General features: G+C 35.6%; 1 protein-coding gene across 8 annotated transcripts in view; it reads left to right on the forward strand.

The window, feature by feature from the left end:
- The window catches only part of PSIP1 (PC4 and SRSF1 interacting protein 1), a 37,820-nt gene that overhangs the window by 592 nt on the left and 14,153 nt on the right, over window positions 1–23,075 (forward strand). For 5 of the 8 annotated variants that reach the window (XM_074330358.1, XM_019739139.2, XM_019739142.2 and 2 more), the window contains exons 2-8: window positions 151–360; window positions 3,506–3,582; window positions 13,604–13,742; window positions 15,918–16,022; window positions 16,949–17,011; window positions 21,440–21,536; window positions 22,814–22,889. In XM_074330358.1, the coding sequence (XP_074186459.1) occupies window positions 289–360; window positions 3,506–3,582; window positions 13,604–13,742; window positions 15,918–16,022; window positions 16,949–17,011; window positions 21,440–21,536; window positions 22,814–22,889 (629 nt within the window). In that variant the 5' untranslated portion in view covers window positions 151–288. Of the gene's footprint in view, window positions 1–150; window positions 361–3,505; window positions 3,583–13,603; window positions 13,743–15,917; window positions 16,023–16,948; window positions 17,012–19,742; window positions 19,797–21,439; window positions 21,537–22,813; window positions 22,890–23,075 lie in introns of all 8 variants that reach the window. The other 3 variants (XM_074330357.1, XM_074330359.1, XM_074330360.1) reach the window with 1 other exon arrangement.

The following is a 23,075-nucleotide window of genomic DNA, read 5'->3' on the forward strand; positions in this document are numbered from 1 at the left end:
GGGAGGAGCGGGAGGCTGCTCTCCCCTCACTCTCCCACCCCCACCCCTCTCGTCCTCCCCTCCGCGGTCCTCCCCCTCCCCCGTTCCTCCCCGTAGGCCCCTCCCTTCGGGTTTCTTAGCTTTAACAGTCCTCCGTGCTCTCCCTCGCAGGCGCTTCGGGACACCCCGAGGCATCCTCCGGTTGCTGCTGCCCGCCCCCAGAGCCTCCGCTCCTGTTTGTCCGCCTTCATTCCTACCGCCGCACCTCCTCCCTGGGCTTCGTACCCCCGGCATCGCCCCTAGCGAAACATGACTCGCGATTTCAAACCTGGAGACCTCATCTTCGCCAAGATGAAAGGTTATCCCCATTGGCCAGCTCGAGTAAGTGATTTTTAGCCATCGCATGTAGCGGTGCTACCTTCCTTAAAGGCCTCCATCCTACTCCTTTTCTTAATTTTTTTTTCTCGTGTCCTTTCTCCCCCTCGTTTTCCCATGTAATTGGAAAAATCCAGGTGTTTCTGCATACTTAGGTATGTCCCTACAGTTTGTTTTTGACAGTCTCCGGTAGGTTTTCTTAACAAAATATTTTAATGAGATGCCAGTTAATGTTTCATTGTAGGGGAAAAAAATCAGTATGGATTTTGTTTAAAAATTAATGTAACATTGACATTTTAATGTTGAGTAAAATAGATAGTATCAATGAAATCTGTGCAAACTCTTGGATGTTAAAGAGGTGGAGATAGGTGATTAAATTGGATTTGTAGGTATAATATTTTTTCATAATTTGCAGTTGAGAGGCCTGGATTTGCTTGATTAATAGATTTAGGACTAGATAGTCATGAAAGTTGTACATTAAGTTAGCATCAAGGAAAGTCTAGAAAATTTATTTTCACGATTTTATCCGTGAAGTTTGCCTTATGACCTTGAAGAAGTTGTTTTACCTCTTTTTTTGTTTCCAGTGGGCAAAAGGAGTAGACGCAGATTCCTGGTTGCCTGTCTAGTGCTACAGAGAGGTGATTAAGAACTCGGGATTTTTTGTAACATTTAGGAATTGTGTCTCTAAATATCTAGCGCCATTTTCAGGAAAAGATCTTTTCATTAGTTTATGGTAGGACTTAGAGTCTAAGATAGTGATGGAACTTAAAAAAAAAAGGTTGAGATCCATTAGATTAGTATACTAGCTCAAAATCCTTAAATATAAACATGTGGTATTCTAAAGTTGTAATTCCCACTAATTTATTCTTCTTTGAGGAGTGTATTTCTTAAAGATAATTAAAATTATGTTAGCTGGAGGAAATATACCTATTGGGTACAGAGAATCCTAGAGTAAGTTGCTGAGTGCTATCCAAATATAAAATGTTCAGTGTTTCTTGACTTCCCATTCAGCTCTTTACAGACTCAGGTTTATAGGTTTCCTTCCCCAATGTGGAAAAAATTTTCCCCACAGTCTGTCAAGGATTCCTTTTTAGTAGAGTCTTAACTGGAACAATCCTTAATCATAATTCTTGTCTATATATTTGATCCTCTAATATATTTCCTTTATGATAACCTTTTATTTTAACTCATGTTCATGCCTTGACTTCGAATAGATTGTAAGGATCTTGAGGGCAGTAAACAAACTGAATTTCTTTATATTCCCCCCACAGTCCTTAGTACGGAGTCATACACTTACAAAACACTAGTTCGTGTTTAGAGATAGGAAAACTTGGCAGGTTTAGGGCCCCTCCAAGATACTTTTCTCATGGTTTTAGCACCCTTATTTATTTTGAAGTGTTATAAAATCTGAAGTAATGAGATACATCTATATATTCAGATTTCTGTGCCACAATGCAGTTAAAAGCCAAATGAAAATGTTTTAAAAATTACCTACTTTTTTTCCAAATCATCCTCCCCACATACTTCAGTATGTTAGGTGACTAAGAGTTCGTGCTGATAAAAGCAAAATAAAGGAGTCTTAGAAGAGCCAGAGTATTTTCCTTTTTTAACAAGTTCTATATTTAATAAGTTCATTTGTATTGGAATGGGATATTTTGTCTCTTTCCTTTCCTCATTTCTTATAATTGATTTAATTTGATTTTGATATATTATCTATGTTCAAGAATTGCTTTCTTCTGTCTCCAATCTCACAAATTTTAAGTCTTTGTTCTAGAGAGTTTAGCGTATGTATTTAAGATCGCAGTTGTGAAGGTTACAACCATTGTTCCTGTTTTGATTTTAACATTTTATGTCTAAATATCCCAAACTTGAGTAATTTTTAAGTCTTGCACATATCATATAATTCTGTACCAGTATTAATCATTTTTAATGTCAACTTTAAAAAATTTCCTAACATTTATTAAATTGTAGGTGCTAGACATTTGCACAAACTTTTATAGCTGTTTGCTAACATAAAGAAGCATATGAACTGGGTTGACAGAATATATCCCTTATCTTAAAGCCTCTAAGGATTTTCACAATTCTTGGCACCTTCTCACAAAGTTGAAATGACAGGTGAAGTAGTCATTGGAGAGGTGAGGAAATTAAAGTCCCTGAGGGTGTTGGGTGGTAATGATTCAACTGATGCCTGAAATCTTCACACTGCCAACCAGTCAGATCACCCCCGTGGTCTTTTCTTCAATATGGTAATAAATGCAGAGGACCCATTTAAGTGGGTCCTCTGATGGTCTGCTCCGTTCTTAACAAACTCAACTGATTTTTCAATTAAAGTGTCTTTGAAGTAATGAAAATAAATGTTATTATGAAGTTTAAACAGTAATGAAATAAAAATGTTATCAAATCCTGGCAAGACACTACTTCCTGATGACTTTAACTCTGAGGTCTGCTTTCCCTTTATTGATAAGCGAAAGTAACAAATATTACAGATGTGTTACACATAATAGCACCTGATGTTTTTTTCCTTACTTAATTAGAAGGATTGAAAGAGAAATAAAAAGGAACAACAGGTAACCTCATGTGATTCAGCCATGTAGTTACACGATCTTTTCAGAATATGTATTTCAGACTGGGGAATACTGCTTTAAGCTTTTGCTAATGTCTATTTTTACATTACTCCAATATTTGTATAGCCTCCCTGCAGAAATATAATTTTGGATTTTTGAACAGGTTTAGACTTCCTTATCTGAAATACTTAAGGTCATGTGTTTAAAAATTCAGAGTTAGGGGATTTTAGAAAGGTAATGATGGTACGTAGGGCATATGTTTTGTTCCTGATCGGGCCTGAGTTGGTACGTGATAAACTAACACAGTATTTTTGCAGACAAGCATTTTTATACTAGAAAAACTAGTAGATAAAAGAAATGATGGAATAACTTCACTGTCGGACCAGGTTTTGCCACCAAATGAGTTTTCAGAAATGTCTTGTTTTTTAGAATTTCTTGGGTTTCAGAGCTAGAGATAAAGGATTATGGACTGTAATACTGGTCCGCTTTATATCAGATCCCTTTTGGATGTCTTGTTCCCAGTTTATTCTGTTGTAATGAGGTATGTATGATTTAAAAGATTTTAATTTTTCTGATCTTTCTTTTAGGTAGATGAAGTTCCTGATGGAGCTGTAAAGCCACCCACAAACAAACTACCCATTTTCTTTTTTGGAACTCACGAGACGTAAGTCCTTTTAGCGCTAAAGGCAAATCAGAGTTAATTTAACAGGGTCATTGAGCATAAAATGAAAATCAAGTAGAGATCAATTCAAAGGGAAAATAGTAAAGTAATAGGAAACTTTAAAATCATCTTTGAATTTTGGAAAAAGTCTGTCTACCTTTTTAAATGTTTTAGGGTAGAAAAATTAGACACTGTAGGTTTAACTTTTATTGGAAGAGATATTTCCTTAGTCATAAAAGAAAGATACGTAAGGATCCTCTCAGCAACTAGAATGACTGATGGATAAAAGTATGTTAAGGAAAATTTTAAGTCATGTAGTATTCATCTTTAGTATAAGTGCTTTTTCATAAGGACAACCTCTGGCATCTTATTTTAGGCTTTGTTATAGTAAGTGATATATTGTGGGAAAGATGAAAAGAAATCTGCCTAGTTCCCTCTGTATTTATATAGTTTTGAGAGCCACTGTGACTGCTCTGCTGCCCCTGGTGGATATGTGGGCAGAGAACCTGATTTGATGAAACAAATTAATTTTTCAAGAATTGCAGCTGAGTATTGAATTATTACTTCTAAGTGCATAGGATTACTCTACGGGCTATCTCATTCATTTTGGAAAATAATATCCTACATACTTTAATAGCCTTACTGTCTCCGATTTTTGGACTTGAAGTTTAGAGTTTACAGTAATTTTGGTAAGGTCAGCTTGTTTACCTGGGACTGAGAGAAACAAAGCTGTTAGTATTCTAATTATAATTATGTATTCCTAAGAGTCTACAATGGCAACATTGTTTTAATGTTGCATAGCTACTATATGAACTTGCCTATAATTTCTTTTTACAGTTTTATTGAGATGTAATTTATGTCACGAAGTTCACTTGTTAAAAGTGTGTAATTCAGTGGATCTTAGTATATTTACTTCCATACTGTTTAGCGGTCATTGTCCATTTCCTCCTCCCCAGCCCTAGACAACCACTAGTTTACTGTCTGCTGGATTTGCCAATTCTGGACATTTCATATTAATGGTATCATGAAATGCCACATAATTATTTTTAAAATATAGTTTTGTGGGGCCGGCCCACCGGGTGGTTGGAGCGCCATACTCCTAATGCCGAGGTGGCTGGTTTGATTCCCACATGGGCCAGTGAGCTGCGCCCTCTACAGCTCTGATTGTGAATAACGGCTCTCCTTGGAGCTGGGCTGCTGTGAGCAGCTGTGGGCTGACCAGCAACCGACTGCTTCAGCCAGGGGGAGTGCAAGGCTCATAATACCAGCATGGGCCAGGGAGCTGTGTCCTACACAACCAGACTGAGAAACAACAGCTTGAACCGGAGTTGGGGGGTGGGGAGGCGGAAAAAGGGGAGAAAAATGGGACTGACCTTCACCATAATTACTCTGAGTTGGGTTTAGGTATATCCTATATATAAGAATTAATTTTGTAAGGAATGATGAATTTCTCATTTCATGGGATAACTACCATTTCAAAAACTTCCATAAATTTATTAGGGGAAGGTATCCTAATAGAGTATTTGTGTGCTGTGTATTGGAATAAGTTGTCAGAGTGTGGTACCAGGTCAGACTGCACCAGCATCCCCTGGAAACTTCAGTTAGACATGGAAATTCTTAGGTCCTACCTTTGATCTACTGATCAGAAACTGAGGTGTGGGGGCCCAGCAATCTAACAAGCCTTCTAGATGATTCTGATGCATGTGAAATTTACTGTATTAGAATAATTCGAGTAGATATATCTTAGAATTTTTCTGTTTTACAAGTTCAGAATTTTTTAAACTTGATTTTTCTGCAATGTGACAGAATATATATGTATCTCCTTATTTTATAGAACACATAGTTCATTCTTATGTTAAATTTAGATGAATGATCATACCTTCCCCAACATTTAAAAATGAGGATTTTTACATTGTGTCTGTAAATTTTAAATCATCCACCAGATATCTAAACCTTCATAATCTTTGTTGGGTTAGTAACAAAGCAGTGGTATTAAGGGGTTAATGAAGACAATTACTAATATCAAGAAATTAGAATATATTCAAGGAATTAGAATGTAACTTTAATATTAAGCTAATATTACACTTTTATTGCAAAATGCACTTGTAATGTTTTGTGCCTTAGTGTTCTCATCAGTGTACCATTTACCTTTGGAAGGGCAGTGCTGCTGTGTCTATTAGTCTGGTGACTTAACTTTTTTTTGTACTTAAGGTTAGTTTTTAGAAATAGATGTTTGCTGATTTGCTTTTTCTTCCTCAAAAGTTGGGAGGGTGGTTATTTGAACCTTTCAGTTTGGATTTTGCATAAATGGGAGTTTATTCTTAAAGAGCCTGTAGTTAAGGAGATGTAATTAACATATGTAGTTTAAAACATAAAATGGCAATTTAGAAAACTGCTTATTCATAACTGATTTACAAAGATATATTTATTGTGTATTTAGAGCAGAATTCTTGTGTAATTTTTTTCCCCCCTCTTCCACTTCCTCCCCGCCCACCACCACCACTCCAGTTCAAGCCGTTGTTTCTCACTCTGGTTGTGTAGGACACAGCTCCCTGACCCATGCTGGTATGATGAGCCTTGCGCTCCCCCCCCACCCCCCCTAGGCAGTCAGTCACCACTCTTTGGTAGGCCGCTCAGCAGCTCACGGCAGTTGTCGGCAGTTCTCGCCTGCTGCTGGCCGCTCACTGCTCGCTTTGGCCACCAGCCGCACATGGCAGCACTCGTGCAGCTTACGCCAACCTCCGGCTGCTCATGGCCGCCCAGCTCCAGAGAGAGCTGTTGTTCACAATCTTAGCTGTAGAGGGCGCAGCTCACTGGCTCATGTGGGAATCGAATTGGCAACCTCGGCATTAGGAGCATGGTGCCCCAACTGCCACCGGGCCAGCCCAACTTTTTTATGAAAACATCTGGATTTTCTTAGCGTATTTTGACATTCACAGTAAATTCACCCAGCAATCAAGTTTTGAATATTAGACAATAAAGGTAAACAACTGTGAGCATATACTAGTAGGTATGTTAAAACGAACATCTTCAAAGCAGATTCTTAGTAAATGAGACTGACATGGACCTAGTGTTTTTCTGGAGCCCAAGTCTTGGCATTCTCTTTGTTTACATGTTAGTCTTTACCCTTCCTTCCACATCCAGTCAGCCAGCAAGTGTTGTTCTTTTCCTTTAAAGTGCATTCTGATCTGTCCACGCTTCTCCATCTCCTCTGCTACGTACAACTCAAGTCCATACCACAACTACTCTTGCAAGTAGTGTTTTAACCCTATCTTGGTCTCCATTTCCATTCTTCATACATAGTTAAAGTGATACAGATATTCCAGTCAGATCTTGTCATTTCCCTATCCAGTGGCTCCCTTATTAATATTACCTACAACCAAAACCCTCAAATTTTGTCCTCAAATGCTGTTTATAAGACCCTATTTGAACTAGCCTATTCTTATTGCTTTTCCACCTCATAGTTTTGCCCTGTTACATAAATATACTTTATTTTGTCTCAGGTCCTCCTTGCTTGTTTCCCTTGGGAAATGCCTTTAGACTTTTAAGGTCTAAATTTTAATTCACAACCTCCTTTTATTGCGTATTTTCTCTATTGTAATGATGATTGAATTTTTTTTTTTCCCCTTCACCCACAAGTGAAGAGCTTGGAGAGCAGGGACCTTGTTTTTCTTGTTTGTTGTCATTTACTTAAGTGCCTGGCACATAGTAGCTGTTAAATAAATATTTGGTGATAGATTGAAGGTTCTATAACCTAGATAAAATTATTTGTTGATTGTGAATTTGCTTTCTATTAACTAACATTTATATAGTGTTTAAGCCAACTAGATCAGAAGGCTTTTTTTTTTCCCCAGTTTTTTTTAGTTTTTATTTAAGTGTGTTTTTCCAGGACCCATCAGCTCCAAGTCACACAGTTGTTTCAATCTAGTTGTGGAGGGCGTGGCTCACAGTGGTCCATGTGGGGAGCCAACCGGCAACCTTGTTGCTAAGAGCACATTGAGCTAACCAGCTGCTCCCCCAGAAGGCTGTTTTTAAATCATGACTGCCATTTACCTGCTGTATAACCTTCTGCAAGTTACTTAGCATTGTGTCCTTTTCTTCCTTATATGTAAAACGGGAATAATATTCCATCTCAGAATTTTGGTGTGCAAATAGGATATTACATGACAAATGCTTATAACAGTGATTGGCATGTATTAAACACTAAATAAATGTCAGCTATTATTAATTAAAGATAATGTTGCATATTATTTTTTCCAAGACTAATAGAGTTATTAAATTGCTTTATACATGCAGTTAGTTTTGCTAATTACCACCATTGCTAATGGAGGGAATTTTTTCACTTAGGCCTATCTATTTCTCTAAAGTTGAGAAAATTTAAATGAAGATGGTTTTGCTGCTTTTATCTCCTTACTGCTCTCACTTTGGATACTCAGTTCTACGAACTTTAAAACCATGCATCACAGGCTGTTTTAAAACCTGCTTAATGTACAGTTTCAGGAGTGAAGGTGAAGGGAAGTACTGGGGGGGGGGTTGTTGTTGTTGTTGTTTTTGTATGACCTGTCTATCAGAACGGAATAAAGGAATGAATCACAGGGTAGGATTTTATTTTATTCTGCATTGGTTCTTCTGTATGACTTCTGTACTCTAGCCAAAGCTGCATGTGTTGGTGTGAGATTTGTATCGTTTTTCATAAACCTAATACCTCATAATGAGAGGAACTGTTTGTTCATCTCTATTCCAGCAGGTTCGTGGCACATAGTAGATCTATATTCAATTGTCTGTTGAATCACTTTCCATTATAAAGGAATGCACGCTGTTGTAAAATATAAAATCTGTTTATAAAAGTATATTTCATATTTTGTGATTTAATAATGGAGAACATAACCAGCAAGGTAGAATCAGTGTTTTTAAAGAATAGGACTTTCTGTTTGGTAATATTATTTAGCAAGTTAAATGAGTTTTGAGTTTTGTATCTTCAGCTCTGATAAGCTTTCCCATTTTTTATATGTGACTTCTGATTTGCTTTAAAGGAAGAATTTTAGGTGTGTGGATAACTGAGCTTTTGTGAGGGATATATGTATACTTGTGGGTATACACAGTTTTCAAAAAAGTTAATTTAGAGAAATAGGTGCTTTTCTGTGTACTTATATTCTGTAAAAATTGGGATATACAGGAACACAGAGCCTATAGGACTATGCCATGTAAGAGAAATGTAATTGTACCATTGTTCATGATTTGCTATTTTGTTAGGGTATTTTACATTAGCCTTGATTCTTAGGGCTTTGACATTGGTATTTGAAGTCTGAGTTTCATATATACCTACCTATGGAGATGGCATCAATATTTTATTAGTCGATGTTTCAAAGACTGTTATAGTGGATGAAGGAAATCCTGCAACCTTTCTAAGGAATGTACAGAGTTGAGGCTCTGCTGCTTAATAGCTGGATAACCTTGCGTGAGTCAGTTCATCTTTCTGGCCGTCAGTTTTCTAATCTTTGAAAAGAGGATTTTGGTAAACCTTAAAGTTCCTTTCAGCTCTGGAATTTGGTGGGTAGCCTACTTGGAATTAATGTGTATCTATTTGTTGTTAACTTTTAAAACAACATAAAGGAGTGTTCTCATTTTTACTCCTTTTTTTTAGAGACATGTTAATTTTTTTGTTATATTTTCTTTGAGATTTTAAAATGGAGTGCTTGGACAAGTGAATCAGCCACAGCCACATAAGGTTGTGCCCTTGAGACTAGTGATGGTTGTCTGAAAACTAATCTGGGCCCTGCTCGCCAATCCTGTGGGATTGTATCTCCAAGGAGTATTCCGTGTGTGGTTACTTACTTATTTTATTAAGATGTAGTAGACATACACTATTGTATAAGTATTAATATATTCCAATATTATTACCATCACAATTGGATACATTTACATGTTGCAGTGTAATCACCACCATAGTGTTACGCCTCCATCATGTCCCATAATTGTTGTTTCTATTTTGTGGTGAGCACAGAGGAGGAGTCTTTTTTTATCCATCATGATTTTTTGTCTCATGAAGGGGCTCTTTGACCCACCTGTTCTACTTAGACCCACCTATTCTACTTAGATCCTTTGACCCACCTGTTCTACTTAGAATTTATGAAAATTGTGCAATGTTTCATACAGTTGCATTATTTTATAGTATTAGGTTGGTGCAAAAGTAATTGTGGTTTTTGCAGTTTTTAACCTTTCAAACCGCAATTACTTTTGCACCAACCTAATACATACTTTATAATTGATGTAGAAAATGGTCCAACAATAGACAAATTAATTTTGGGATAGCCATGCAGTGAAATAGAATGTAGCTGTTAAGTAATTGTAGACATGAAAAGATGTTCATTTTCATTTGAAAAATTATTTCTGGATGAGTATGTATCATACATTAACATTATATTTATGTGTATATACAAGTACACAACTAAAAAGTGGTGAAAAATAGTGGCTATCTATAGTTGGTAAAATTATGGATCATTTTTTCCTTGCTAGAATGTGGTATTCACTGAAAAAATATTTTAACAGCTTTATTGAGATGTAATTCGTATGCCAAACAATTCATTTAAAGTGTACAATTCAATAGACCTTGGTATATCCAGATAGTAGGATAGCCATTTGCACAATTAGGACATTTTCATCACCCCAAACAATATCCCTGTACCCATTAACAGATACTCCTCATTCCTTCGCAATTCTCCCTCCTGTCTTGCCCTAGACAACCGCTAATCTATTTGCCTTTTTTGGGCATTTCAGGTGAATGGAACTATGCAACATGTGGTCTTTAAGGACAGGCTTTTTTCACTTAGCATGTTTCCAAGGTTCATCTATATTGTAGCATGTGATAGTACTTCATTTCTTTTTATTGCCAAATATTGCCTTGAATTGATCTACCATATTTATCCATTCATTAGTTGATAGACTTTTGGATTGTTTTACTTTTGGCTATTACAGATAATGCTGCTGTGAACATTTGTGTACGTTTTTATGTGGATATGTTTGCATTTTTGTAGGAGTGGGATTCCTGGGTCATTTGGTAACTCCATGTTTAATCTTTTGAGGAATTGCCAGACTGTTTTCAAATGAGCTGACACCATTTTACATTCCTATCAACAATGTGTGAGGATTCCAGTTTCTCCATGTCTTTGCCAAGGCTTGTTGTTGTCTGTCCTTTTTTATTATAGCTAATCCGAGTGGGTGTGAAGGTAGTGTCTTATTGTGGTTTTGATTTACATTTTACTGACAGCTAATGGTATTGAGCATCTTTTCATGTGTGAATATTTTTTTAACCTTCTATACATAACGTGAAGATGCCTTAGATGAAGTGATGCCAACAAAAAACATGGAAGGTATTTCACAACACTGAAGGTAGTGCAAAGGATAAAATGTTGGAAGCTGATCAGACTTGGAAGGGAGTATGACAGTTGACTTCGGCACAGAAAATACACTCACTCTGTATCTTAGGTTATGTGATCAGAAGGCGGCAAGCACTGTTCAACTGAAACACTTTAAATCTCAGTATGTCTAATACTTTAAATTACAGTCTACTAAGTGAGTTTTAGTTTTACTGTTTCCTTGTACACTGTCAGTAATAGAGTGTTTAAAGTTTGACAATATTTAAAGATTATGGAACAATCATAATTTTTCCCATTGTTTATTAAGATTGCCTTGCATGGTCATTTTTATGGTCTCATACTGTCATGCAAAGTGAGGACTGCCTGTTTTGAGAAAAGAAAAATCCATGTAAATTTAAGGTGTCAAACCTATATGCACTAAATAACATAGTGGTACAATCTTTTGAATAGCTTTTAGGTTTAGAATCATAATCTAAAAATGCCCCATGTATGAGGATTTAAAACATTTTTCTGTAATTTTATTAAGTATTTAAAGTACCTTCCACTTCTTGAATTTCCTGATGCCAACAATTTTGAGCCCTTTGGGAATTTTGAACTATTAATGAGGGTGGTGTCTGATTTTCTAAGTTGCTGCTTAATTCAACTGTTTCAGGCTTCTTTCCAGCTTCAAATCTCTGTTGACATTGTCTCTGTAGTCTTTGGCCTTAGTTGTTGTTTTTGTAGGGTTTTGGGGAGAGAATTTGTGTTAAATCCTTTGTTCTAACTAAAAGTGTATTTTATTTTTGATGGAGGTATAACTCAAGTCATTTACTTAGAATTGGAACTGATTATGTAGGAGGAATTCTTTTACTGTTTCAACTAAATGTGTTAATTTTTCTATTTTGAGACGGGGTAGGAATGAATGTTGCCTGGTGAAAGTCTGAATTTCTGGATTAAAAGAGATGATTTAAGTGTGCCTTAACTGATGTGCAGTTAAAATACATGGGTCCAATGAGTATTCCTCAATTACAGAATTTAAATAATAAAGCTGACTTGTATATGCACGATTATATTTAAATAGAGCTCTAAGTCTCTTCAATTGAAACTTTATCTTAAAACCTTTTAAAATGTTCTAACTGGAATGTTAATTATAGTCATTAGGTCTCCAATTCTTAAAGAATTTCAGCAGAAAAGGAATTTGTGATAAATACTGAATTAGTAATTAATGATCTTAAACCATAGCACATTTTAGAGGAAATGAGTAGTAAATTGGTTTTCTTCTTTGGAGAATATGTATACAAGTATAACAACCACCATAGCAAAATCTTGTACATACCGTGCATCTACTTTTGTAGAATTGAAAGACTTCTGCAGAACTGACTGACAAAGGGAGATACAAGGGGTCTGTTTTGGAGAAAATAGTCTAAATACATATGTATGTATACACACACACACACACACACACACACACAGAGTTGAATCTCTGGTGGATTCCACACGTGTGAATTCGCCTGCTCACTAAAATGTATATGTAATCCCAAATCCACACTTGTGGTGTCTTGATGGTCACGTCTGTGCAAAGTGTCAGAACGTGTGAGTAACTTGATGCGCGTGTTCCCAGCTGCGGCTGCACTGGGCAGTGCTCTGCCGTCTTATTTCAGCTCTTACACTATACACACAGGGCCTAATGTGCAGTTTATGTAGTGTCATGGTTTTTGCATTTTGTTGGTCATTTTGCTGTTTATAATGACCTTCAAATGTAGTGCTGAAGTGATGTTTAGTGTTCCTAAGTGAAAGTGTGCCACGCTGTCTTCTCACGGAGAAAGTATGTGTTATATAAACTGTTGGAGGTGAGTGCAATGTTAGTGAATTACCAATATATAGTAAATTAGGTGTCTTTAAACAGAAACACGTAAAATAGATTATGTATTGATTGGTTGACAAAAATGTGACCAGAGGCTCACAGGAACCTATGTTGTATTTTGCCTGCGGCATTTGTGTGGTATTCACTAATTCAGTATTTGTGATGGCTTTATAGACGTAATCACCACAAACACAAGAATTGATTATTGAGTGTGTATGTGTGTGTGCCTATATGAATGAACAAACCAGTTATAACATCTGATTACCTCATTGAATAAAGTAAAATTCTTGACACATTTATTTTATTTTAAAAATTGACTTGTATATATACAAACATACAACAACATATACATATAGTAATATACGTTTTTGACAGTGTTTTATGAATTGTGTAACATACCAATACTTTGAAATAAATTGTATTTGCAGTGCATTTAAATGTATTGGTTAATGTAATCGTGTCAGTTTTTATTTTCATTTTTGTGCATTTTTATATTGTAAAATATACATTAAATTGACCATTTTAACCATTTCTGAGAGTACAGTTCAGTGGCATTAAGTGCATTCGCATTAGGCAACTTGTGTGTTTTTTTTAAATAGGATTATGGATCTAGGAGCCTGTGAACTTAAAAGTATTTCGAATTAAATACAATTATTTGTGTCTACCCTTTTTGTGTAAGATTTTTAATGCATTTTACATTAAGAATTCTTGATAACTGCATCATAGATAGCATAGAACTATTGAATAACTTCTTATATTCGGGATTGCTTTGCACTCACATTTTTCCCCCCCTCTCCTTTTTTAGTGCTTTTTTAGGCCCAAAGGATATATTTCCTTACTCAGAAAATAAGGAAAAGTACGGAAAACCAAATAAACGAAAAGGCTTTAATGAAGGTTTATGGGAGATAGATAACAATCCGAAAGTGAAATTTTCAAGTCAACAGGTGCGTCATGTTACATAATATTTAGTTTAGTATTATGTATTTGGGGAATAATCACTTCTAACTGTAGGAAAATATTGATTTAAGAGCCTCGTGAGTTTCAGACTAAATTGTTCTTATTTGTGAGGTTGATCGTTGACCTTTCATATCTAGATGAACTGATAAAAATATCTGCATGGTTAAACATCTCAGAACTGTGATATATTCACTTAATTGAATTCCTTCTAATTGAGAGTTTATTTTATACATCATTGAATTTAAAGCCATGTGTACTGTTCTTAAATTCAAGTTTATAACTTGAAGGGTTTGTTTTCTGACTCGTTTTAATTTCTATATTGATAAAATTAGAATGTGATCCTCACATGGGTTAAATTAAATATGTGACAGAAGTACTTAACGCACTATGAAAATTATACTTAATGTTTTTGATGTCTAGAAGATTAGCCTTGAAAACCCCCTTTTTATTCTGTTTTTGTGTGTCCCGAGCTTTTGTTCATTTTTATTAGACTTGAGATAGTAAGCACTAGGAAGAATATGAGTAAGCCTAAAGAAAGATAGCAACAAACGGAAAATTTTGCAACTTTCTAATTCTAAATCTATTTTTTTAGTTCTTTATGTGCCATGGTTTTTCCCATATATGAGAACTTTTCAGATGCTGTTCTATCTGGAACATTTAAATCTTTCATTGATGCGCCCTCCAGCTCTGCATTAAATGGTCCTAAGTGCCTTCATTGCCGTTCAAAACTTACTTGTTACAGTACTCATCATACCACATTGTAAATGCTGCTGTACTTGTCTTAACTGCCACAGTCTATTAGCTCCATGAACAAAGGAGTTGTATATCCTATGTGCCTGGCATTGTTAACATGTGTGGGCAGAATAGGTAGTCACTAAATATTTGTTGCATGAATGTAAGAATGGATGGTTTCCCATCATTATTGCCTCGACTGTGTAAAGGGAGTCTAAAGAGATTGAATTGATTATTTCCTGAAACTAACATCTTATAGCTTCAGTTGAATCCTGTGATTGTGCCTTCAGAGTCTTTTTCATACACCAGTTGCCAAGCATGGTCACCCTATCCTCTGTTCTTATGTACCTACGTTATCTCCAAGTAGTTTTCACCATATACTTGGAATTTCCCATTTCACAATGAAATTTTGGTAGGTTGTGTGCACAAAACCCAACAATATTTTTGTCTTTAACAAAAGGATGAATGATTGTACTAATGTGATGTACTCTGTTCCCGGCCCAGACACATTCCCAGTGGCACATTCCTAGAATTTGGGGAAAGCAGTCATGCCCAAACTTTTACAAAACAAGCAAAAAATTGGCCATCATAATTTGTAAAAATTTCTATAGTGCTGTAAGTAATTTGGGGGGCATTTTTGTATTCTTTTGGTTATAATTTTATAATTTTGTGGTTTGTCAGCATTGCGTTCTTTTTTTTTTTTCAAAAGAGGAAATGGGTTTACCATTTAAAAAACTTGCCAGAGTAAACAGCTAGAAAGGGGCCCAGTTTGGAATGTAATGCTATCTTGTAGATCTGTGCAGACCCTCACCTACCAATGTGTACTGCGTTGCTTCTGTTACTCACTTTTTTTGGTTGGTGTTACGAAAGTCTAGAGCCTCTAGATCTAGACTACATGCTTAAGTACTTTTAAAGTTTAATAATGATTAATGGGCTCCCATTCAGTACCTGTTAAATTAGAATCACTTAAGTTTGGGTAAAGTCTTTAAAGCTGTGATATATATTCTATCCTGTGCTAAGGCTGTTTGTCTTGGGTACATAGATAAGCTTCTCGCCAGAATCTTTTCAGTATTTGAATATAGTGTAGGTCTATGCTATTTTGAATCAACTTAAACATTATATCTTGTTGCACATTTGTTGGTTAGAAACATTAAGATAGTATTCTTTGTAACTACTTCCATTTCAGCCTCACTATTTTATCCTCTACATTCAGCTGTAGGAATACAATCCCTTATAGGAGGACTTTTCTAAAGCAAATAGTAGCATGTAAAACTATTTTAAAATTGTATTTATGACAAGTGTCCTGTGGATAGAGATGAGGGTACTTTTCTAATTTTCTTGCAAACAGGCTCTTGATTTTTCATTGGTTAAAAAAATTTTAAGTTGGTGAAATCTTACTTTGTGAAATTAATAGACTCAATTATTCATAGGCATCAGCTAAACAATCAAATGCATCATCTGATGTTGAAGTTGAAGAAAAAGAAACTAGTGTTTCAAAGGAAGATACTGACCATGAAGAAAAAGCCAGCAATGAGGTGTGTTTAATTTCTCTTGCATTCTAAACTCATTTTGTTGCAAGGATTGCAAAGTAGAAAGTAATAAAGTAGTTGAGTAATGAATGAGAAAATTATTTTTGCTTATTTAAGATGCATGGATGTTTTTATTTGAAGTTATTTTGCTTTGCAAAATTGGTCCAACTGTAGGAGAATGGGTTACTGCTAGGAATAATTTTAAAGCAAGGTATTTTGGAGTGGATGTACTGGAAAGGGTATGGAACTGAATTTTTAAAAACCTAGATTTATTTCCAACTCTGTATTTGCTGATCTGTGAGTGGGGAGACTCACTTTAGCTCTTCTAGGCCTCCTGGAATGGTTGTGAGGTGATCTCCCAAGCCCCAGCCAGCCACCTCTTACAATTCAGGACTCGACAATAAAAAAGTGGTTTCACAAATTTAAATATATAAACTTCGTGGTATAGTAGCAAGTGTGACTTTTATATTTGATCTGACAGAGGAAAACCTTTTCTTTTTATGAAGATACTGGGGCTATTTCACCTTATAACGATAATGTTAATACTTTATTTTTACATTGGGGAATATCGGGGAACAGTGTGTGTTCTCCAGGGCCCATCAGCCCCAAGTCATCGTCCTTCAATCTGGTTGTGGAGGGCACAACTCAGCTCCAAGTCCAGTCGCCGTTTTCAATCTTTAGTTGCTGGGGGTGCAGCCCACCATCCCATGTGGAAATTGAACTGGCAACCTTGTTGTTGAGAGCTGGCGCTCTAACCAACTGAGCCATCCGGCTGCCCCATGTTAAGGCTTTTAATGTTTGTAATTTAAAAGGTCAGAGAAGCAAAACACATTTCACTAGTTGTAGAGAAACATGCTTGTGACTTCTAGTTTAAGAAATTTTCTTTCCGTCTCGGCATAATTTATTAAATTTCATCTGTATTTTTTTCCTAGGATGTGACTAAAGCAATTGACATAAACACTCCAAAAGCTGCCAGAAGAGGGAGAAAGAGAAAGGTAATTTTACTTTTAACCAAAGGTATCTTAAAATAATTTTTAGGTGGATTAAGGAAAAGTAGAGATAATAAAACCTTACCTTTTAATTTAAACTTGGCCTTTTGTTCTAAACTCGTCAGTGTTTTAAAGGGTAGGTTATATTTACTTAATAAAACTATGTGTTTCTTATATAGCACCCTTAAGTTGGATGGTAAAGGAAGTAAAATGCACCAATTTTCATTTCTTTTAATGATGCCTCAATTTTATCTCTATGAAATGGATAATGTTATACACACACTGATAAGGTTGTTGAGAGGATTAAATGAATTAACACATGTAACATTCATAATAAATTCTGGTACATACGTAGTAAGTGGTATGTAAGTGTTGTCCATTATTATGTTGATATTATCTACAACATTGTTGCATGAAATGAGAATAAGTGATAGTTTAGGACTAGGAAAACTGTATGCTTTTAATTAATGTGAGTTTCTTCTTCCCTATATGAAATTTTATTCATCACATCTTTTTCTGGCCTATTTATGTCTCAGACTGTTGTTATATGCCAAAGATACAAAGAAAACTAAGAGTTCAGTACCTCATGAGGGAGTAAACTAGGAAAACAAATAATTACAGTGGCGTTTTCCCCCCTGTGGGGTATGTGTGGAAGGGGCTATGATAATTTGAACAAGGTTTTAAAAGATAGGCAGAATTTTGTCGGGCAGATGGAGAGGAAGGACATGTGAGGCAATTTGAATAGTATATACAGGGGCGTAGAAGAAATTTCATTTCAGGTGTTGCGTTTCAGTATTACCAGACCATAAAGTTAACAGGGAAAAGGGGTACAAAAAAACGTCAGCGTTATCCTGAACAGCTTAAACTTAGAGAACTGATGCGAAGCCATGGAATCACTTTAAATTTTAGGGGCCTCCTCTTTTAAAGCAGTGTGAATGATGGGGATTGGACTGGGGTGGTGAGACCAGTTCATTGATTAATTCATTCAGAATTTTTTACTACACTGGCCCAGGCAGAGAACTGAGCAGTGAATAAGGAAGATAAGCTCTCGGTTCTCATTGAACTTATATTTCTGTGGAGACAGACAGTAAATACATAAGAGAGTGTAAGTGAGGAGTTACAATAGTGACTTGGTAACTGCGTTATGAAAGGCCTTTCTAAGGTGTTAGCGTGAGATTGAAAGAGCAAGAGGAACTTTATGGCAGGTTTTTTATTTTTATTTTTTTAGTGTAAATGAGAGTTGGGATTTAAGAGCTCCTTAGGAGCTAAAGCCCCCAGTTGATTGGAAGCGGGTTTGAAGGGATTGGGGAAGAGGACAGGATGAGTATGGTGTTGGCCTGGGTGATGGATTAGATACTGAGGATGCCAGAGATGTTGGCTTGGGAGCAGAAGCCTGGGAGGAGGAAGTGAAACAACTGTGGAAAGTAGACTGGAGATCCAGGGATAATAGGTTGTTCTGACACCAAGGGGGGCAAAGGGAAATGTTAAAGATGCTGTACCTGATATAAAGGTAGAATAATAGACGAGTTAGTCATGGGAGGAAGTTTACAGGGAAGAATGCAGAAAGGAGAATCCTGAGGGAATGTAATGGAGATGAAAGCTTGCTTTGTAAAATTACTGCTGAGGATGAACTGTAAGGAGAAAATCTAAGAGAGAATATAGAAAAGGAGGAGAGAACTTTTAAGAATGAGGGAGTGGTCAGGAGTGCCCTGATATAGAGGGGTTCCAGTCGGATACGGGACAGGTAGGCTTCCCCAGGGTACTTTAAGTTCAGATGGTAAGGACTGATGAAGTGTGTTGGAGAATATAACGTTTAATGTTGAAGTTACACTGTATTTTTGAAATCTTTGAAGGGAAGGAGAAAGGATGCAGAAACAGGGATTTGCATGGTTAAAGGAGAGTATTTAAAGTGGAAAAACTACAGTAGTTAACATTTTTTCTTTGCAAATCTAGGAAAGGTGGAAGATGTGGAAATACTATAAATTATTGTATGTAAGGACATGTGGATGAGGGAGAAGGGAGGGCACATTTGAAGGAATTGACTTACCAGGAAGAAGGAGGTGGACATTTCATTCTTTTTAACATTTGAGGGAAAAGTGGGAGGAGGCTATTAAAATTTTCTAGGGAGACTTGGTAGTTAAGGGAATTTTTTCCTGCTGGTTTCATTCTTTCCCTTTTGTACTCAGTTCAAAGCAATACTGCATGTATGGTAGAAGGCAGGAAGAAAGGGTTCAAAGTTCATGTTAGTGAGGGAAGAAGAGGGTATGACCAAAGACACGGTAAAGGATTAATGGGTGGCTTTGAGATCCCACCTGAGATTACATAAAATGAATGCATGTTGGTATAATTTTTTCAGCAGGACTCAGCAGCAGGGTCTAATAGAGCAGGGAAGGTAGAATTTTATAGTAATCCTTTGTTGGAGATTTGTGGGACAGGTGGAGCAAAACAACGCACAGGGCTTGAGAACACATAGAAATACGTCTTGTGAGGGGTTTGTGTGTGTGTATGTAGGGCTTTAGGTAAGATCATGAAGGGGAGTAGAACTAGAAAGTGGGGTAATAAATAGGGAGAAAATGTGTCACAGGCTTAGAGTTTCAGTTAGATCAAGTAAAATATGGAAGAAATTAATTTACAGTGAGAATATTTGCATTTAAGGTATCTAAATACATGTATAGTATTTGAAATGATAGTCTTTTCTCTGGATGAAATATTTCTTATTCTTTGATTTTATTTTAAGAGGAATGGCTTTGACTTGAATGATTTTGCCATAAGTCAAGAAAACGTATACATGGTAGGTAGGACTGGTTTTTTGCTTAGTATTAGTGTTAATATATATTTTTGTTACAGTATTTGTTATTGATGAACTTGTTGCCTCTTACTGGTATCTCCTCAGAAGATCCATTCTACCTGTAATTCTTATGTGATGTTCTGATTTATTTGCAAAAGTAGAAAGTGTAAGTTAAGAGGTTTTATTTTGCACTGAAGAGTTCATCAGTTTGAACTTGAGAGTTTGAATTTTAGAAAACTTTTGCCCTCTTAACGGCCCAATAGGGAAAGAGCTCTCATACAGTCTTGGGTTCTCAATCTTTGGTACCTGGAGAGCTTGGTAATAAAAACACAGCTGTCTGGCTCCCTTACCCCAGAGGTATTGAATCAAGATTGGGGTAGAAGTAGAATCAGGATTTGGGTAGGGGGTAGGTGGTCCGTAAACTCTTAAAATTCTGGATATACAACCTGAGCTAATGTTTAGGGAGCAATTTCCTTGAGAACAATTCAGGGGTTACCATAGATGAGTTTGCTTTTAATAATGCTTTGAACATGCATTATTATATTCCAATTACAAAAGCAAAAATAATGTTGAAAAAACTAACCAAAAAAAGGGATAAGTTCTTAGAAGTGGGATTGCTGAGTCAGATTTGTATGTTTATTGCCACTATTCATTCATAAAGATACTCTTTCAGAAAGGTGTTACCAGTTTATTGATTATTACTTATTGCTCATAAGTAATCAATATATGAATGATTCCCCCATCCTTACTAATACTAGGTTTATCTCTTAAATGTTTGCAAATGAGATTGTTGATTAAAAGATTTTCAGTTTTTTTTTAATCAATAAGATTGGATTATGCATGTTTTTGCATGCTTTATTGCCCTTTTTTTGTTGGTCCTAATTAGTGCTGAATTCTAAATAATTGGGGTTGGGGAAATATCTCATAGTGGTCCTATTCACTGTTTCTTTCCTCCTTTTCCATTATGATCAGCATTGTATTTCCTTTCTAATAAGTGGTTCTTAACCTTTGTTCTGCTCTAATACTTGAATCAATTCAACTGATTCTCATTTGGGGCTGTTATCCCTTCAGGGGGTATTACAGTTTGCAAAGGGTCATTGGGATGTCTTATTCTCTATACGGTAGTAAATCTCTTCATGAAAAATAAGAATAACTCCTAGGGAAGAACATCAGATCTCAGTCAGTTCAAAAATAAAACGTGTACATATTAACAAAGTTAAAAAAAATAAATACAGTAACTTAATTTTTTACCTTTTCTGATACAAGAATATTAACTTAGTTTTTGTAAGCACACAATGTAAAGTGTTAGCATTTTTAGATAATTACTGTACATTTATAAGCAATGTGTGGGTTACAGTGTTAATTACATTATACTTCGTACTTTGGTTACCATTTGCATTGAGAATATTACCTCTTTTTTAAATGACTTAGGTTGAGAATTATCTAAAAATTGAAGTTTTTATTTGTTTCTTAGAGTTGTTAACTAGGATTATAAGCTAAGTTTGAGGATGTTACTTTGATGCATTGACTGTTGAAAAATAATAAAGATCATGCTGATACTTGAATTTATCTTAGAGGCATAATTTTACCATTAACTTTTTTTTTAACCACTTACTAAATAAATGAATCAAATTTTTGTGATTCAGGCAGAAAAGCAAGTTGAAACCGAGGAGGCAGGAGTGGTGACAACAGCAGCAGCATCTGTTAATGTAAAAGTGAGTCCTAAAAGAGGACGACCTGCAGGTAGGATTATTGATGTTTAAATCTCTGGCTTATGATCAGTATTCTAATCCATTTAAGTGTGTTTCAGATACTTCAGAATAGTTGGGTAGGCAATGGGTTATGTATAATATACAAATTTCAAAGTAGACAACTTGGTCTGCTATGTGATGAAGTATTTAAATTTGAAATAATTGCTTGGGACTTTTCATTTTCTGTTTTATCCCTATTGGATTTTCCCTTAATAGCAGCAAATGAGGCTGTGTGAGGTTTAAATTACATGAATTACATGAATGATGGGTTTATTTTATTTCTCAATTTACAAAGCATAAGCTTTCCAAATGGAGTTATAATGAAAGCAAGAGGAAACAGCATTTGAGTAATTAAAGCTGTTAATATTTTAAGTTATTGCATTCTTTATTTAGGACCTTTACAATATGCAGCTATCATCAGCATTGCCCATTTAAAGTATTTTCTTAATTTGGCAAATTGGACATAGTTTGCAAGAATCTGCTTCTAATATAAAGTAAAACAAAATTAACCAAAATTGAGCGTATTTTTTTCTGTTTCATAATGGGATTCTTACTGAGAAGGGGGTAAAATGAGTACTATTCAGAAAGTGGCAGGGGAGAATTTTACGTAAGTTTTTTTTTGAAATTTAACGGGGTTAGAAAACTCAGTGAATTCTGATACAAATTTTCAAGGATGTGAATGTACATCTACATATAATAATATTCTAATATGTATATGAATATTGAATATAAGTGCTATCATAATTTTGTGATATTTCTATCAAAACAACAATGAAAGATGGATGTTCTTTTAAGCCCTTGTAGCCATTCTAAGGACAAATTGAAACTTACTCTGTTGATCTACCTTTTCAAATTTTCTGCTGTTCGTTTGAACCATTGATGGCCCCGGGGTTGGGGAGGGGGAAGAGAGGTATATTATCTTTAAAACTTAAAATAATGATACCTCTAATAAGCCACTAACTAATATTATACTGTGTTTCCCCCAAAATAAGACCTAGTCAGACAATCAGCTCTAATGGGTCTTTTGTAGCAAAAAATTATATAAGACCCCATCTTATTTTATTATAAGACGGGGTCTTATAATGTAATACATCACATCATAACATAACATTAATTTTTGCTCCAAAAGAAATATTAGAGCTGATTGTCCGGCTAGGTCTTATTTTCTGAGAAACACGGTATATCATTTGTAATCTTTATATTTGAGATTGGCATCTTGAAAGGAAAGCTGGTAATTACAGAGTTTTTTTTTCCCCCTGTGAATCTTAGCTTCGGAAGTCAAGATTCCAAAACCAAGAGGCAGACCCAAAATGGTAAAACAGACCTGTCCTTCAGAGAGTGACATGTGAGTTCATTTTTAATGTATAATTAGTTCTGCAATAAATGAGACTTGACTTGCAATAAGTATAAATCTCTGCATTTTTACCAGTTTTATTTTACAGAATATTTATTACTCATCTGTATTTCTAAAAAATGATGGGAAAATTTACTCTAATTTTTTATTAGGTAGAAAAGTAAAAATTGGTAGAGA

This window comes from Rhinolophus sinicus, linkage group LG04 (genome assembly GCF_036562045.2).
Source record: "Rhinolophus sinicus isolate RSC01 linkage group LG04, ASM3656204v1, whole genome shotgun sequence".
In the NCBI taxonomy this organism is placed as follows: domain Eukaryota; kingdom Metazoa; phylum Chordata; class Mammalia; order Chiroptera; family Rhinolophidae; genus Rhinolophus; species Rhinolophus sinicus.